This window comes from Salvelinus alpinus, chromosome 5 (genome assembly GCF_045679555.1).
Source record: "Salvelinus alpinus chromosome 5, SLU_Salpinus.1, whole genome shotgun sequence".
Classification (NCBI taxonomy): Eukaryota; Metazoa; Chordata; class Actinopteri; order Salmoniformes; family Salmonidae; genus Salvelinus; species Salvelinus alpinus.
The window spans coordinates 30146276-30163922 of NC_092090.1; the positions used below are offsets into that span (position 1 = coordinate 30146276).

At 43.4% G+C, this 17647-nt stretch overlaps 1 protein-coding gene across 2 annotated transcripts in view; it reads left to right on the forward strand.

Annotated features, from left to right (window-relative positions):
- LOC139575890 (cGMP-inhibited 3',5'-cyclic phosphodiesterase 3B-like) overlaps positions 1 to 16932 on the forward strand; it is a 92991-nt gene extending 76059 nt beyond the window's left edge. The window contains exons 5-16 of one of the 2 annotated variants that reach the window (XM_071401302.1): positions 633 to 736; positions 864 to 1077; positions 1223 to 1320; positions 1547 to 1701; positions 2798 to 2926; positions 4114 to 4225; positions 5120 to 5233; positions 9607 to 9806; positions 11043 to 11246; positions 11470 to 11631; positions 12115 to 12355; positions 12532 to 16932. In XM_071401302.1, coding sequence (XP_071257403.1) covers positions 633 to 736; positions 864 to 1077; positions 1223 to 1320; positions 1547 to 1701; positions 2798 to 2926; positions 4114 to 4225; positions 5120 to 5233; positions 9607 to 9806; positions 11043 to 11246; positions 11470 to 11631; positions 12115 to 12355; positions 12532 to 12740 — 1942 coding nt within the window. In that variant the 3' untranslated portion in view covers positions 12741 to 16932. Of the gene's footprint in view, positions 1 to 632; positions 737 to 863; positions 1078 to 1222; positions 1321 to 1543; positions 1702 to 2797; positions 2927 to 4113; positions 4226 to 5119; positions 5234 to 9606; positions 9807 to 11042; positions 11247 to 11469; positions 11632 to 12114; positions 12356 to 12531 lie in introns of both variants that reach the window. The other variant, XM_071401301.1, reaches the window with a different exon arrangement.
- The last annotated feature ends 715 nt before the right edge of the window (positions 16933 to 17647 follow it).

A 17647-nucleotide genomic window follows, 5' to 3' on the forward strand; every position in this document is an offset into this window, starting at 1 on the left:
CTGCACATTTGCGAGGTAGTACGGAGTTTTTGGGGACCACTTTTTGCTCGCGGTCACTACTTTCAGAACTCAGAACTACTGGCTAAAAGGTATATAGAATATCTTTCCAGGTCAAGTCATTTTCAACATGGCACACTCCCCATCTTTACCCTGATATAAACAAGCAGGCCCTCCCTCAGCAACACATTCTTTGTTACCTACCATCTGTCTTTGATTAAACTCCCTGAAGATGTGGTTCCCCTTTATATCCACAGGGGGGCAGTAGTGGTCAAGCTCTGTAAGCTGAAATGCCTAACAGATAATGACCATAACATTCCTTCATTCTCTTTGTTCCAACACTGTTAAGATGACTCACTTGATCTTTTAGGGATCTTTGTCTTCTTCAAGGATCCATTTTCAACATTGATTTTCATTGTCTTACTTTGAGCACCAAATGAGTCATATAATTAGTGTTACTGTATGCTATGTAACATTTCTCTAAGTTCATCTTTATACATAAGAGCGGGTGTGAAAAAGTTCAACTTTATAATGGTGTAGATTGAATATGAAAGCATTTTAACTGATGTTGTCTCATTAGTTCTAGCAGTAAGTGCCATGTTTTGTGTGTGTGTGTGTGTGTGTGTGTGTTCCAGCACGGGGTCTCTGTCCAATGGGCCCAATGCTAACCTGTTGACCATCCCTAAGCAGAGGTCCTCCTCTGTGACCCTGACCTACCATGCCGGGCCCAGGAGAGCAGGTGAGACCATGAGGATTTACTGTACACACAGGTCTGATACACTGTGTGGAAGTGGAATGTGTTTTTAAGTTGTTTGACTAGCTCTCTCTCTCTCTCTCATTTCTCTCATATCTCTCTCGCTCTACAGGTGCGTCCCCCAGTCTGAGTCCTGTCAGCTCCCCGAGCCACAGTCCTCAAGGGGGAGGTCTCTCCTCCCAGGTCACGCGCCCCCCGGTGGAGTTCCCCGACACAGCTGACTTCCTCACCAAGCCCAGTGTCAACCTGCACAAGCCCCTGGGCTACATCCTCAGCTCCCCTGACTTCCAGGGGCCTTACCGCAACCCCGCGGCCATGTGCACCAGGTAGGGCAATTTACTACCCCCTTCCCCTACCCCCTCCATTATCTCCTGGTGTTGTAGAGCCAGTTCAGCTGTAGAGTAGAATTGCATTTCACCATGTGTGTTGATGATAATGGCGGCTGTGTTTGTCCCTCTGCTCACCCTGTAGCTGTGGTCGTCAGATGCTGAAGAACATGCCCAGTATGGAGGCGGGGGAGGGACACCTGCCATTCACTGGTCATGCTGAGGCCCAGCGCAGACGCTCAGGTATGACACCTGCTGGAATGTAGCCTCACTCTGTACAGACATAGGCTGCACAGTGTTTTTGTGCACACACCCCCATGGCTTAGCTTACTGTTTCCACTCTTAAATGACTGAAAACCATTTGGACATGCTGTACCAGAGAGTCAATTCATTAGAATAATGCTTCCCACCGAAATGCGAAACCAGTGGTCAACTCACTGTGATTTGCAATGTGTCTCCTCCACAGCAGGTGAGGGGTCAGAGTTCATGGGAGAGGCACTGATCAGGGAGGAGAGTGTGGAGGCCGAGTCGACGGGGGACAGGAGTCCAGACGCAGGGAGCCGGTGCCAGACAGACAAGGAGGAGCAGAGCCCCACCACAGAACAGCAGACTCAGGAAACAGAGGTACACAGTGCTACATTATGCTAAGGGTGCATTCCCACACAAGCTAACGGAGGAGTATGAGCTATGTACCATTTTGAGAGTGTTTTGGTAGTGCGTTGTTTAGCACAACCTCATGCAACCTGACACGCCTCCCCTCCGCTACTCCAACGCACCTTCCCCATTGAAATACATTGTGTTGGGTCTGTCATTTTACTCTGTGTTGCCCTGTGTGAATGCACCCTACTGCTAGGCTAACATCCCCGCGCTGCAGACTTAAGAAACAAAGGTAGGCTACGCTGTTACATAACAGTAACTTTGAAGGGATAGGTCTCAGTCAATGCTAACACCTTACAGCGTTCGTTAGCCTTCCTGTGTGTAGCATTGCTGCCGCTAAACTATCCCAGCCAGGAGACTCCCTCTGAGTGAGAACACACTCAGGCCAACACATGTAACAGAGTAGCTTGCTATATGATGTGTTCTCTAGTTAGTTCTGGGAACACAGTAAAGGTTTTCCTCAGACTCATTGGGTGCATGTCTTTCAGTCTGTTGTGATGTATCTAACAGCCGTGTAAATCCAGTGTGATGGGGGGTAGTGTTGATCTGGCTCTGTCCTGGAATGCCCCCGCCGTTTACTTGGGCTGTGCTCTCACTTTCTTTATTGGACAAACCAAACCTTGTTAAATCGAGCCAGCTGTTAAGACAACTGTGTAGGGTTCATCTGAGGATTCTGTGGGGTAATTCAAAAGTGAATTATTCAAAAGCAACGCATACATAGTCAGTCTGGAGCCTGCTTTCATCCCCTTAACAGAGGAATGAGATTCATAAGATTTGCGATGTGGTGTTTTGGATAGTCTGGTTGTCTACGGGCCTGTTTGTGTATGTGTTAATGTGCGTGTGTTTTAATGTGTGTTAATGTGTGTGTTAATGGGTGTGTATATCTGTGTGTGTTAATGTAAAAGTGTGTGTAAATGACGCGTGTGTGTGTTTTAATATGTGTGTGTGTGTGTGCGTGTATGTGTGTGTTTATCTAAACGTGTGTGTGTGTGTGTGTGTCTTAAAAATGTGTGTGTTTGTGTGTTTAAAATGTGTCTGTGCTGTTGTCCTCTCCTGCCCGTAGGGTGAGTTCAGACTAGACCCCCTGCTGGAGAACCACGATGACCTCATGGAGAAGATCAACAGCTGGAACTTCCAGATCTTTGACCTGATGGACAGAACAGGAGGGAAGACAGGAAGAATACTCAGCTACGTCAGTACAAGCACATACCAACCATATAGCAACCATCTATCTGTCATTACGCCATGATCTGTTACATCAGGTATTCCCAAACTGGGGGCAATGCCGTCGGGTGTACTCCAAATAAAAATATGATTCACATGTAATTTTTATTGTATTTTTGAATTGTATTTTTTTTATTTTATTATCTTCACATTTTCAAACAGTCCATTTATATTTTCCAACGGGGCTATACATTTGGGTGAGTTTTTCTCTCTCGCCTGAGTAGCCTCGTTTCACTGCCAAAAATAAAATGAAACCATCTATTGTTCAGCAAAATAACAACACAATGTCAAATACAGGTAGCCTAGTCAAATAATTAACATCCAATCACATTAACCGTTACTTTCTCATGGGAATTCCACTAACGGTCCTTATGTAGCCAAATGTAGCTGCTGGTCATGTTGGTATCTGTACTGATGGCGCAAAAGCCATGACAGGGAGACATAGTGGAGTGGTAACGCGCATGCAAGCATTGCTCCCGACACCACTTGGGTACACTGCAGCATCCACCGAGAGGCTCTTTGCTGCCAAGGGAATGCCTGACAGCTTGAAAGACGAGCCGGGTTGTGACAAACTCACACTCATTCTTATGATTAATAAATGTATCGTATAGTGTGTGTGGCAGGCTTACAATGATGGCAAAAAACAACATTTGAGAGTGCACGGCCCATGGTGCTAGAGGTGGTACGCAGCTGAGGTTGAATGTTTGAAGGGGTACGGGAGTATAAAAAGTTTGAGAACCACTGTGTTACATCAATTCATATTTGAATAAGAAACACCTGGGCTGTATCCCAAATGGCACACTATTCCCTATATAGTGCACAAATTTAGACCAGGGCTCATAGGCCTAAGAGTAGTTTTGTGAAGCAGCCGTTGAATGTATTTATTTGTAGAAACTCACTTGAATGATTGGTTTAAATGTTATGATTTGGTATGGTTTAAATGAACGGTATGATCCCCATTACTGATATTTGACTGAATGATGTCCTGAATGCTCGTGGTTGTCTTGGGGATTTCTCTATGTGCTGTTTTGAGTACACTGTGTTCTCCCAGTGTCTCACTGTCTGTGTCTGTGGGGAATGACTTGGTTAATGTCCCCAAAAAATATTTGGATTTTAAATTAACCTAGGTGTTTTATTTGTTGTCTTTCTCCCCAGGTGACCTACACTCTGTTCCAGGACACTTGTCTGTTTGAGATGTTTAAGATCCCTGTGAGGGAGTTCATGTCCTATTTCTGTGCTCTGGAGAACGGCTACAGGGATATTCCCTGTGAGTATAGTGCTGCCTATGCTTTCTTCAGTCCAGGCACAAAGCCCATATTAACACTTGGTTTATTGTCTACTCAGATGTAGAAATGATCAGACCTGGGTGAAAAACATGAAGGTATGGGCCTCCCGGGTGGCGCAGCGGTCTTAGGCACTTCTTTGCAGTGCTTGAGGCATCACTGCAGACCCGGGTTCGATCCCAGGCTGTGTCACAACCGGCCGTGACCGAGAGTCCCATAAGGCGGCGCACAATTGGCCCAGCGGCGTCCGGGTTAGGGGAGGGTTTGGCTGGGGGGCTTTACTTGGCTCATCGTGCTCTAGCAACTCCTTGTGGTGGGCTGGGCGCCTGCAGGCTGACCTCAGTCGTCAGTTGAATGGTGTTTCCTCCGACGCATTGGTGCGGCTGGCTTCTGGGTTAAGCGGGCGGGTGTTAAGGAGCGCGGTTTGGTGGGTCATGTTTTGGAGGACGCATGGCTCGACCTTCGCCTCTCCCCAGCCCGTTGGGGAGTTGCAGCGATGAGACAAGATCGTAATTGGATATGACAAAATTGGAGAGAAAAAAGGAGGGGTAAAAAATATATAAAAAATAACATGAAGGTATTTGGATGGCGTTTAATTTAGCTTAATTACGCCAGTTTAGACTATTCCAGGCAGCTAAATCATGCCCACTTCAAGTATTATTTGAAATGATTTACCCAGGTCTAGAAACTAACCATAGTGTTGTCATGAAGTAGAAATGAGTCCCCATAATAGGCCTACAGTTCACTACATACAGCAGGACACCATACAGACATGCACCATCATATGTAATAGTAGCTTCTACCTCATGTACATGATGTGGTGAAGTATTACTGTGACTGATGTGTAATGTCCTGTGTGAATCTCTGCCTGTACTCAGATCATAACCGGGTCCATGCCACTGACGTCCTCCATGCTGTCTGGTACCTGACTACCCGGCCTGTCCCAGGATTCCAGCAGATCCACAACGAGCATGTGACAGGAAGTGACACAGGTAGCACTATTTCTGTTTCCTTAATTTCATTTTGCCATAATATACCACAATATGCCACATATTTATTAGCATAATTAGTGTGCTTGCTGAAGGCAAGACCACTCTAGATTTCATACATACTTCCTGTTATTAGTGTGGTTGCTGAAGGCAAGACCACTCTAGATTTCATACATACTTCCTATTATTAGTGTGGTTGCTGAAGGCAAGACCACTCTAGATTTCATACATACTTCCTATTATTAGTGTGCTTGCTGAAGGCAAGACCGTTCTAGATTTCTTACATACTTCCTATAATTAGTGTGCTTGCTGAAGGCAAGACCGTTCTAGATTTCTTACATACTTCCTATTATTAGTGTGCTTGCTGAAGGCAAGACCGTTCTAGATTTCTTACATACTTCCTATTATTAGTGTGCTTGCTGAAGGCAAGACCGTTCTAGATTTCTTACATACTTCCTATTATTAGTGTGGTTGCTGAAGGCAAGACCACTCTAGATTTCATACATACTTCCTATTATTAGTGTGCTTGCTGAAGGCAAGACCGTTCCTAGATTTCTTACATACTTCCTATTATTAGTATGCTTGCTGAAGGCAAGACCGTTCTAGATTTCATACATACTTCCTATTATTAGTGTGGTTGCTGAAGGCAAGACCACTCTAGATTTCATACATACTTCCTATTATTAGTGTGGTTGCTGAAGGCAAGACCACTCTAGATTTCATACATACTTCCTATTATTAGTGTGCTTGCTGAAGGCAAGACCACTCTAGATTTCTTACATACTTCCTATAATTAGTGTGCTTGCTGAAGGCAAGACCGTTCTAGATTTCTTACATACTTCCTATTATTAGTGTGCTTGCTGAAGGCAAGACCGTTCTAGATTTCTTACATACTCTTATTATTGGATTTCTTCCGCTCTCTTGAGCTTAAACGATTGAAGCTTTTTAACACGAAACCAACTTCCAAATGTGCAAACTGCCCCAACTTAGATTTCTTGACAACATATTTGTTATATCATTTATAAATTTCTAACTACAACAATATTTAAAATAATCTCCAAATGCATTTCAATGGCAAACATTTGAGACCTATCTCCTCTTTCACCGTTTAAGCTATCAATGCTAAACCAATGTTAAGATGTTCAGACTGACCCTACTTAGATTGAATACAGATTCTTTATAAGATTTATGCTTTTTAAATTATAACAAATGAATCTACAAGACCAACTTTAAAATGTTCAGACTTCTTTAAAACCTTTATAAACTAGAAAACATTTTAATTTGCATAGATTTACAAAACATGGATTCATTGCCAACCATAGTAACACAGTGGTAGACATTTTAAATGCTACTGCTTTTTAACCATTTCAACTACAAACATTAAAACAACTTAAACATTTTCCAAGCGAACTATTTAAATTAGCGACATTAGTATAAAATAACCCACCAACAGCGATGGCTGGTGGGAGGAGCTATAGGAGGACGGGCTCATTGTAATAGCTGGAATGGAATAAATGGAACGGTATCAAACACATCACATATATGGAAACCACATGTTTTTTTTAACCTTTATTTAGCTAGGCATGTCAGTTAAGAACAAATTCTTATTTTCAATGACAGCCTAGGAACAGTGGATTAACTGCCTTGTTCAGAGGCAGAACGACAGATTTTTTTACCTTGTCAGCTCGGGGATTCGATCTTGCAACCTTTCGGTTACTAGTCCAACGCTCTAACCACTGCTGCCCCATGTTTGACTCCGTTCCATGAATTTCATTACAGCCCTTACAATGAGCCCATTCTCCTATAGCTCCTCCTACCGTCCTCCTATAGCCCCTCCTCCTCCAGCTTGTCTCAATCAATCTTTCCATCCATCTATACTTATTCAACTGAATTAATTAACATGGGGTTTGAATGAGAACCATAGAAATACACTGGTAGCAAAATTAAGTTACAAGACCAACTTTAAACCATTCAGGCTATCCTAACTTAAAATTTTCTAACACACCTTCATAAACAATAAACTATTTTAATGTATAAAAATTTGCATAACACTTAATGAATTACATTTCAACCATGATAATACAGTGGTATTCATTTGAAATGCTACTGTTCTTTTTGGAGACGTTATATCTCCCTCACTAACTTTAAGCATCAGCTGTCAGAGCAGCTTACCGATCACTATACCTGTACACAGCCCATCTGTAAATAACACACTCAACTACCTCATCCCCATATTGTTTTTAGTTTTTTTTGCTATTTTGCACCCAAGTATCTCTACTTGCATATAATCATCAGTGTTAATGCTAAATTGTAATTATTTTGCCACTATGGCCTATTTTTTTGCCTTACCTCCCTAACCTTACTACATTTGCACACACTGTTCATAGATTTTTCTATTGTGTTATTGACTGTATGTTTGTTTATTCCATGTGTAACTCTGTGTTGTTGTTTTTGTCGCACTGCTTTGCTTTATCTTGGCCAGGTCACAGTTGTAAATGAGAACTCGTTCTCAACTGGCCTATCTGGTTAAATAAAGGTGAAATAAAAAAATAAATATAAAAATAACTATTACAGCTACATACATTAAAACAACTTCAAAACTTTGTAAACTATAACAATTCAAATTAGCATAAATTGGGATTTAATAACCCACCAACAATAATAGTAACTCTTGAACTGTTCAAGCTAGAGACACCAAACCAGCTTTCACATGTTCAGGGTAGAGACACCAAACCAACTTTCACATGTTCAGGGTAGAGACACCAAACCAACTTTCACATGTTCAGGCTAGAGACACCAAACCAACTTTCACATGTTCAGGGTAGAGACACCAAACCAGATTTCACATGTTCAGGGTAGAGACACCAAACCAGATTTCACATGTTCAGGGTAGAGACACCAAACCAGATTTCACATGTTCAGGGTAGAGACACCAAACCAGATTTCACATGTTCAGGGTAGAGACACCAAACCAACTTTCACATGTTCAGGGTAGAGACACCAAACCAGATTTCACATGTTCAGGGTAGAGACACCAAACCAGATTTCACATGTTCAGGGTAGAGACACCAAACCAGATTTCACATGTTCAGGGTAGAGACACCAAACCAACTTTCACATGTTCAGGGTAGAGACACCAAACCAACTTTCACATGTTCAGGCTAGAGACACCAAACCAACTTTCACATGTTCAGGGTAGAGACACCAAACCAGATTTCACATGTTCAGGGTAGAGACACCAAACCAGATTTCACATGTTCAGGGTAGAGACACCAAACCAGATTTCACATGTTCAGGGTAGAGACACCAAACCAGATTTCACATGTTCAGGGTAGAGACACCAAACCAACTTTCACATGTTCAGGGTAGAGACACCAAACCAGATTTCACATGTTCAGGGTAGAGACACCAAACCAGATTTCACATGTTCAGGGTAGAGACACCAAACCAACTTTCACATGTTCAGGGTAGAGACACCAAACCAGATTTCACATGTTCAGGGTAGAGACACCAAACCAACTTTCACATGTTCAGGGTAGAGACACCAAACCAGATTTCACATGTTCAGGGTAGAGACACCAAACCAGATTTCACATGTTCAGGGTAGAGACACCAAACCAGATTTCACATGTTCAGGGTAGGCTATTCAATCAATCATTCAATTCTCCCATCTAGCTACTTTTTCTACTTTAACCAGTCAGTACCATTATTATTGTATTCACTATAACTACTCTAACTTATTTCACAACCATAAATACTTTAAGACATGCTAGCTAGCACACATTTTCTTTAGGAAAGGGACTTTTCTAGTTCTATGATAGGCTCTTGATGTACCAGTGTAGGCATTCCTGTAGTGTTTGGCCTTTTCTCGGCAGACACCAGATGGTTTAGTTTAAAATGCCAGGATCCCCAGTCCCGTCCCTGCTAATTATATTTTATGTACTGCATCTTTGATCCATCGGAAATGATTTAAGGCTCGCTTGCTGACTGATCCTTCAGTAGCTGCCAGAGGAGCAGCTGCCTTCTGATAAAGAGAGGGGGAGGGAAGGGTGGAGAAACGGAGAGGAAGAGATGGGGGAGATGGGGTGGTGAGCAAGCCTCTGTCGTGATAGAGATCTGTCTGTGCTGAGCTCAGTGTGTTTAGGGCTTATTTTGTCCCTTTTCATTTTTCAAATGGAGTGCAGTAGTCTGAGTCACTGGGCCACCAGCTTAGCCTGCCTGTAGTAATCCTACTCTACATACTTTGTTCTTAATGTGACACTAGTTCCCTGTTTTCACTTTAATACACAGTCAAGTCTTCTCCAGTTATGATGTAGTTCCAGTGTGAGGTCCCAGTATGTCGTTGCTGAAAGCTGCTGTCTGTGTCTTCTCTCTAGATTCAGACAGTGGGATCTCGCCGGGCCGGGTATCATACGCCTCCTCCAAGAGCTCGTCCATCTCTGACGACAACTACGGCTGCCTGGCGTGGAACATCCCTGCTCTGGAACTCATGGCACTATATGTAGCAGCTGCCATGCATGACTATGACCACCCCGGTCGCACAAACGCCTTCCTCGTAGCCACTAACGCAGCTCAGGTAAGTGTTATTATCCCCAAAGCCACTGCTCTACCATCTCAGCTAGCAAACCCACACCTGTTCAACAGTAAAACCTTTATCAGGAAGAGAAAGTTCAACCTATCCCGTCACTTCAGTAAGTGTTCCCATTTGTGTTCCCACACGCTGTTAAGTCCTAGGAAAGGGGAAGTGTTGTGCTTGTGTCACAGACGGCATTAATTTGGTCCCTGTGACTCATAGATGAGATCTTTATTGGCCTTAAAGCTTCTACATAGACAGGATCTAATCAGCCTTGGATCTCATGGTAAAAGCAATGAAGAGAGGGACTGGTATAATATTACACTTAGTTCACATGTCAGTGAAAGGTTCCCACAAATCCTAAGAATTCAGCGAATTCCTTGTCTTGCTTCAACATTATGGCAAAGGTTGGCAAACAAACTATACCACTGTATAAATAGTGTTTTGCACTATCATGACCTATTATAGCACTGTGCATACTGTCTAGGTTGTATTTTCCAACCCTGGTCCTCGAGTACCCCAAACAGTACACATTGTTATTGTAACCCTGGAAAGCACATCTGATTCAACTTGTTAACTAATCATCAAGCCCTCAATGAGTTGAATGAGGTGTGGTTGTCCAGGTCTACAATGAAACTGTGTACTGTTGGGGGTACTGGAGGACCAGGGTTGGGAAACACTGGGCTATGTGATATGTGAAGCAACAGTTCTGGGTAGGATATGTGATATGTGAAGCAACAGTTCTGGGTAGGATATGTGATATGTGAAGCAACAGTTCTGGGTAGGATATGTGATATGTGAAGCAACAGTTCTGGGTAGGATATGTGATATGTGAAGCAACAGTTCTGGGTAGGATATGTTATACTGTATAACAGGATGGCATTGCATTACATTGCTAACCTGACATGTGGGCCATGCCTTCCTCGTAGCCACTAACGCTGCTCAACCCTGACATATTGATTAACAGTATGTTGACAGTCAGTCACCCACCTGTCCACCATGTCTAGACCGGCTGCATTATTTAGTCTGAAGCACACTGACCCCAATTCCTCTCCCCTGCTCACCCCTCCCTCTTTTACCGTTCCCTTCTTCAACCTCTTTCCTATTTTACCCTCTCCTTTCTTCTTGTCCTCTGACCCACCCGCATCCCTCTCCACTCGACCTACCCTTCCTCCTACTCACTCTTTTCTTCCCTCATCCACTTCTCCTCTACCTCCGTCTCATCCCTCTGTTCCCCAGGCGGTGTTGTATAATGACCGTTCGGTCCTGGAGAACCACCACGCTGCTTCGGCCTGGAGCCTCTACCTGTCCCGGCCAGAGTTCAACTTCCTGGCCAACCTGGACCACGTGGAGTTCAAACGTTTTCGCTTCCTGGTCATCGAGGCCATCCTCGCCACAGACCTGAAGAAGCACTTTGACTTCCTCGCCGAGTTCAATTCAAAGGTTTGAGATGATGATGATGAACCTCACATTTTCAGAAAATCTGTTTCCATTCTGTTGATACTTAGTTTTTCCTGTCATTTCGATACTGGCAAAGGCAATAACAATACGTCTTATCTTTATGGCTAATAGAGTTGATACTTAAAGGAACATGCTGGATCTCTGTTAGAAATGAGGAGCCTAGCAGTTATAATCACTGTGTGAATGTTTGTGTTGCTATAAATAGGTGAATGATGTGAACAGTCCAGGAATCGACTGGACAAATGAGAATGACCGGCTGCTGGTGTGCCAAGTCTGCATTAAGCTGGCAGACATCAACGGGCCGGCCAAAGGGCGTGATCTGCACCTCAAGTGGACAGAAGGCATTGTCAATGAGTTTTATGAGCAGGTATAGAACCCCTCCACTCAGCATGGCCCACATGTCAGGTTAGCAATGTAATGCCATGCCATCCTGTTATACAGTATCACATACCCAGAACTGTTGCTTCACATATCACATAGCCCAGTGTTTCCCAACCCTGGTCCTCCAGTACCCCCAACAGTACACAGTTTCATTGTAGACCTGGACAACCACACCTCATTCAACTCATTGAGGGCTTGATGATTAGTTAACAAGTTGAATCAGATGTGTTTTCCAGGGTTACAATAACAATGTGTACTGTTTGGGGTACTCGAGGACCAGGGTTGGAAAACACTGACATAGCCTACCCAGAACTGTTGCTTCATTTTCTGCTGTCTGTTACTGCTAGAATCAACACAATGTCACATTTATCCCTTTACGAAGTGAAGTTAAATTAGATTAATGAATAAAACAATCTTAATTGACAAATTAGTGAAAATGTTTGTCTGCCTGTCTGTCGATCATCTACAGGGGGATGAGGAAGCCACTTTGGGATTACCCATCAGCCCCTTCATGGACCGCTCCTCTCCCCAGCTGGCCAAGCTGCAGGAGTCCTTCATCACACACATCGTGGGGCCGCTCTGCAACTCGTACGACGCCGCTGGCCTGCTCCCTGGCTACTGGATCGACAAGGAGCACTCTGAGGATGAGGAAGAGCAGGTGGAGGACACAGAGACTGATGAAGACGAGCTGGAGGAGGAGCTCGAACCAAGTAAGACGTCATTTTCTACCCATCTGAATTGATATATGATCAAGAGTTGATACTTTTATAATTTTAACATTGAGCATTTAACATTTCCATCAAGAGCAGGAGTTTTTTTTATCCTTGCTATTGCGACTAAAAAGCTATGGAATGTTAAATCCTTTTTTGTATGTTGTCCCATGCAGAAAGGAGAAACGGACGGCGTAGGCTGTTCTGCAACATCATGCAGCACCTGACAGAGAACCACAAGGTGTGGAAGAAGACCATCGAGGAGGAGGAGAAGAGCAAGGAGAAGCAGCAGGCCGACAGCCTGCCTCCCAGCCTGTCCCCTTCGCCCTCCGACGACCAGATCCAGGTCATTCAGGAGGAGGAGGAAGGAGAGGAGCGCCAGTAGCAGGAGGAAGATGAAGAAGAGGAAGAGGAGGGACAGAGCCAGGATGCTCGGGAAGGACGGAACAGTGAAGGAGAAAGTCCTTCAACTCCTCCCTCTTACATGCTCACACACACACACACACACACACACAAAAACATTTATACACAACACATACAGTGGGGAGAACAAGTATTTGATACACTGCCGATTTTGCAGGTTTTCCTACTTACAAAGCATGTAGAGGTCTGTAATTTTTATCATAGGTACACTTCAACTATGAGAGACGGAATCTAAAACAAAAATCCAGAAAATCACATTGTATGATTTTTAAGTAATTAATTTGCATTTTAATGCATGACATAAGTATTTGATACATCAGAAAAGCAGAACTTAATATTTGGTACAGAAACCTTTGTTTGCAATTACAGAGATCATACGTTTCCTGTAGTTCTTGACTAGGTTTGCACACACTGCAGCAGGGATTTTGGCCCACTCCTCCCTACAGATCTTCTCCAGATCCTTCAGGTTTCGGGGCTGTCGCTGGGCAATACGGACTTTCAGCTCCCTCCAAAGATTTTCTATTGGGTTCAGGTCTGGAGACTGGCTAGGCCACTCCAGGACCTTGAGATGCTTCTTACGGAGCCACTCCTTAGTTGCCATGGCTGTGTGCTTCGTGTCGTTGTCATGCTGGAAGACCCAGCCACGACCCATCTTCAATGCTCTTACTGAGGGAAGGAGGTTGTTGGCCAAGATCTCGCGATACATGGCCCCATCCATCCTCCCCTCAATACGGTGCAGTCGTCCTGTCCCCTTTGCAGAAAAGCATCCCCAAAGAATGATGTTTCCACCTCCATGCTTCACGGTTGGGATGGTGTTCTTGGGGTTGTACTCATACTTCTTCTTCCTCCAAACACGGCGAGTGGAGTTAGACCAAAAAGCTCTATTTTTGTCTCATCAGACCACATGACCTTCTCCCATTCCTCCTCTGGATCATCTAGATGGTCATTGGCAAACTTCAGACGGGCCTGGACATGCACTGGCTTAAGCAGGGGGACCTTGCGTGCGCTGCAGGATTTTAATCCATGACGGCGTAGTGTGTTACTAATGGTTTTCTTTGAGACTGTGGTCCCAGCTCTCTTCAGGTCATTGACCAGGTCCTGCCGTGTAGTTCTGGGCTGATCCCTCACCTTCCTCATGATCATTGATGCCCCACAAGGTGAAATCTTGCATGGAGCCCCAGACCGAGGGTGATTGACCGTCATCTTGAACTTCTTCCATTTTCTAATAATTGCGCCAACAGTTGTTTCCTTCTCACCAAGCTGCTTGCCTATTGTCCTGTAGCCCATCCCAGCCTAGTGCAGGTCTACAATTTTATCCCTGATGTCCTTACACAGCTCTCTGGTCTTGGCCATTGTGGAGAGGTTGGAATCTGTTTGATTGTGTGTGGACAGGTGTCTTTTATACAGGTAACGAGTTCAAACAGGTGCAGTTAATACAGGTAATGAGTGGAGAACAGGAGGGCTTCTTAAAGAAAAACTAACAGGTCTGTGAGAGCCGGAATTCTTACTGGTTGGTAGGTGATCAAATACTTATGTCATGCAATAAAATGCAAATTAATTATTTAAAAATCATACAATGTGATTTTCTGGATTTTTGTTTTAGATTCCGTCTCTCACAGTTGAAGGGTACCTATGATAAAAATTACAGACCTCTACATGCTTTGTAAGTAGGAAAACCTGCAAAATCGGCAGTGTATCAAATACTTGTTCTCCCCACTGTACGTACACACACATACTATAGACATATACACAAACACATACACGCACAGGATGACCATGCTGGATCTCCACACGTTGAAATTGTCACTGTGCCGACACGCTAATGCAGTCATGTTGTTTTGAAAAAAGGCCTTACTACTGTGAGGGGATTCTTGCTGCAATGGTGGGAACCCCACTCCTATGCACTTTCACCCCATGGAGAGTAGACCAAGAACAAACACCAGAGCTGAGGACACTGGTGTGGAGAGGGAGAGAGGAAAAGGGTCTGGATGTGCCCTCCATGGTGATCTGGCTGTAATGCTGCCTTGAACGCAGAGCACTTAACTCTCCCTTAGGTACTAAAACAAATCCTATGATTTAAAATAAAGGAAAAGAAAAAACACCTTGACGTGGTTGACATCCGTTACCAAAGCGAACAGTTCAAACATGGAAAGACAAGAGACTGAGACTGTTTCAGGCTCACTGTCAGGAATATTCTAGATCTATATATCAAATGTGCCTGTCTGAACCTTTACTGAGTCCCCTGGTCCAGACCCTAGGTTGGTCTGTGCAGTCCTCTCCCCTTGCTGGCGACACGAAACACTGTATCACTGACTCAGTCACAGAGACATTGTGGAAATGTTGACTGAAAATGAGCATTATACCTGCATCGTTTTTGATGCCTTTTATTCATGTGTACCACCTGCCTTTTATGTTTCCTTCTTTTTGTTGGTTTAATGAAGTTGGTGTGAGCGTGTGTATGTGTGTTTTCTTCAGGAACGCTTGGTCGCCAGTCATTGAAATGTTATCGGAGATGAGATGTTCTCTGTTGTTCCAATGAAGGGATGTTTTTTTTCTCTTTTGATTATATCTATTTTTTCACGGTTACTCAGGATTCTCGTGAAGTTGAATAATTATTTTGAAAGAATTTAAGTAATTGACTTTAAAACAAAATCTCGGTGATTGAAATAGTTTTTAAGCTTTGTATGAACAACTTGAAAAACAAACACATTCAAGCAATTGAAGTGCTCCTCTGTGATAGAGCAAAGTATGTCCTGTGTTTCTGTCCAACTCCGCTGCCCCGCTGGTGGCGCCGTTGGCTTGATCTTCTAAAGACCTCACTGTAGACTTGGGATCCTTGATTGTCAGTTGACTGCAAAAGACCTGTTTGCAGCAAGGCAACATTTTGTACAGTGAAATCCCATGATTATCCATGTATCCAGTATAGGAAAAGGTGTTTTTGAGTGCATTGCTGTTGGCATTGTTTTTACACATACTCTGTCTAGCTAACCTCTTCATTTCATTTGTCATTCTACAGACACTGATGTTTTGACAAAAACTATAGATCTTTGCCAAACCCACAACCAGGCCAGTGCGTAAAGGAGTTAAGTAATCCAGGGTTTCACCTTCACTTTGGTTTTTATATTGTCTTATTCTCTGTACCATAAGACGGTTTAATACTAATAGTTCTATATTTCTGTCTGTAAAACTCTAGGCATTCTACTAGAAAAAGAGTTTAATGAAAGAGATGGCAGACCTGCAAGCCGAACTCACTTATCACGCTATCAAGTCATTTTCTCTGGAGAAGGAAGTGCTCAAGTAGGCAGTGTAATTCAAGCTAGTATATTTAAAGACAAAAAATATATAAATGTCCACATTTTACTACCAAACAAGTGTTTAGCCTCTGCACAAAAAAAGAATATCTGCATATAAATATAGTGTATAAATATATGATATTTTTTAATGAATCAACAGAATGCATCTGTTTTCTACACACAGCTGACATATATTGTACAGTGAGACCCTGTAATTCTCATCCTGTTTCCAGAGTTTTTATCTGATACTACAGATGTGGGGTTTGGTGTTTTTCTTTTGGGTTCAGCATCTCTCTGCTCCTTATCACAACCACTTTCTCTCTCTTGGTAATCTCTATTAACTCTATGTTGTCTACTCAGTTCACCCATCCACCCAACCAGTGCCAAACTGTCCCTGCTCACTGCCCAACCTCTGGGCTCTCATACACTGGGCTTGTTATGGTTGGCCCCAGAGGTCTCTCTGAGCTCCATGTGCCACAGCAGGCTCAAAGTGATGCCGGTGCAGCCCAGCCCAGGTGTTGTGGAGGAGAGCTCACGACTCCTAACCGTGGCCCTTCAGTCCGCTCGGGTTGAGCGACACTGCGTCTCCTAAGTTCTGATGGTGAATTGTGATGCCTCTGCCACCTCTCCCCACATTTTATGGCTCATTATGTTGTAAAAGTTTGTTTGTTAGTTTGTCACTGTGCAGTCTCACGAACCACAGTGTCCTCTAATGTTCTTGTCATAAAAGTGTCTATGAATGGCTGTTACCCTTATGTAGCATTGAGATACGTATGTCTGTTGTAACTGTTCAACCATATCAAAATTGTGGGGGAAATGATTTTTGTTATTTATAGCTGTCATAAAACACCATCCCTAAAATAACTGTTCTCTCAAATGATTTTGATACTTACAATTGAGTAGGTGTGTGTGTGTGTGTGGCATAAAAATCCCCTTGAATGTAACTGTACTATAACTTTGCCCTTGAAGTGTTTAGATCCTCCTGCTGACAACCACAGTTGGAACACTGTTTGCTGAAATGATTGCAATGTCACAGTTTCAATATTTCCAATGCACACAGACAAGGCGCTCATCCAGGCGAATTGGCAGTCTGTCTACCTCAGCATAACTTTCTGAGAAGTGCAGTTAGTAGTTAGAGGTATGCTGGGTGCCAGAAATAGCCAGAGACATTAAATCAGTATGAAATATTACCCAGTAAGTCTGATGTATGCACAGCACAGCATTGCATTGGAGTTTTTTTTCTAGCCCTTTGGTCTGTTGAGTAAAGAGTAGAAGTGAGAGGTCACTTAAGGAAATGGGTGACGCCCCCCCAGGCTCAGCTCCAACCACATGAAGATTATTTATAGTGTCTGTGTATCCCTGGACGACCCAGTCTGGACACATTCTGCCGGGTCACTGCAAAAGTCCATGTCTGACTAGTCCTGTACTGTAGTTTAGATAGGAAACATTTTTGGAGAGAAAACATAGACCTATAACCTATTGAGAGAAATACTGTCAGCATGTTGAAGAAAAAGAACAAGTGGCATAAAACATATGTAACTTGAATTTCTCTTAGGAAAGGCACACCATAAACATT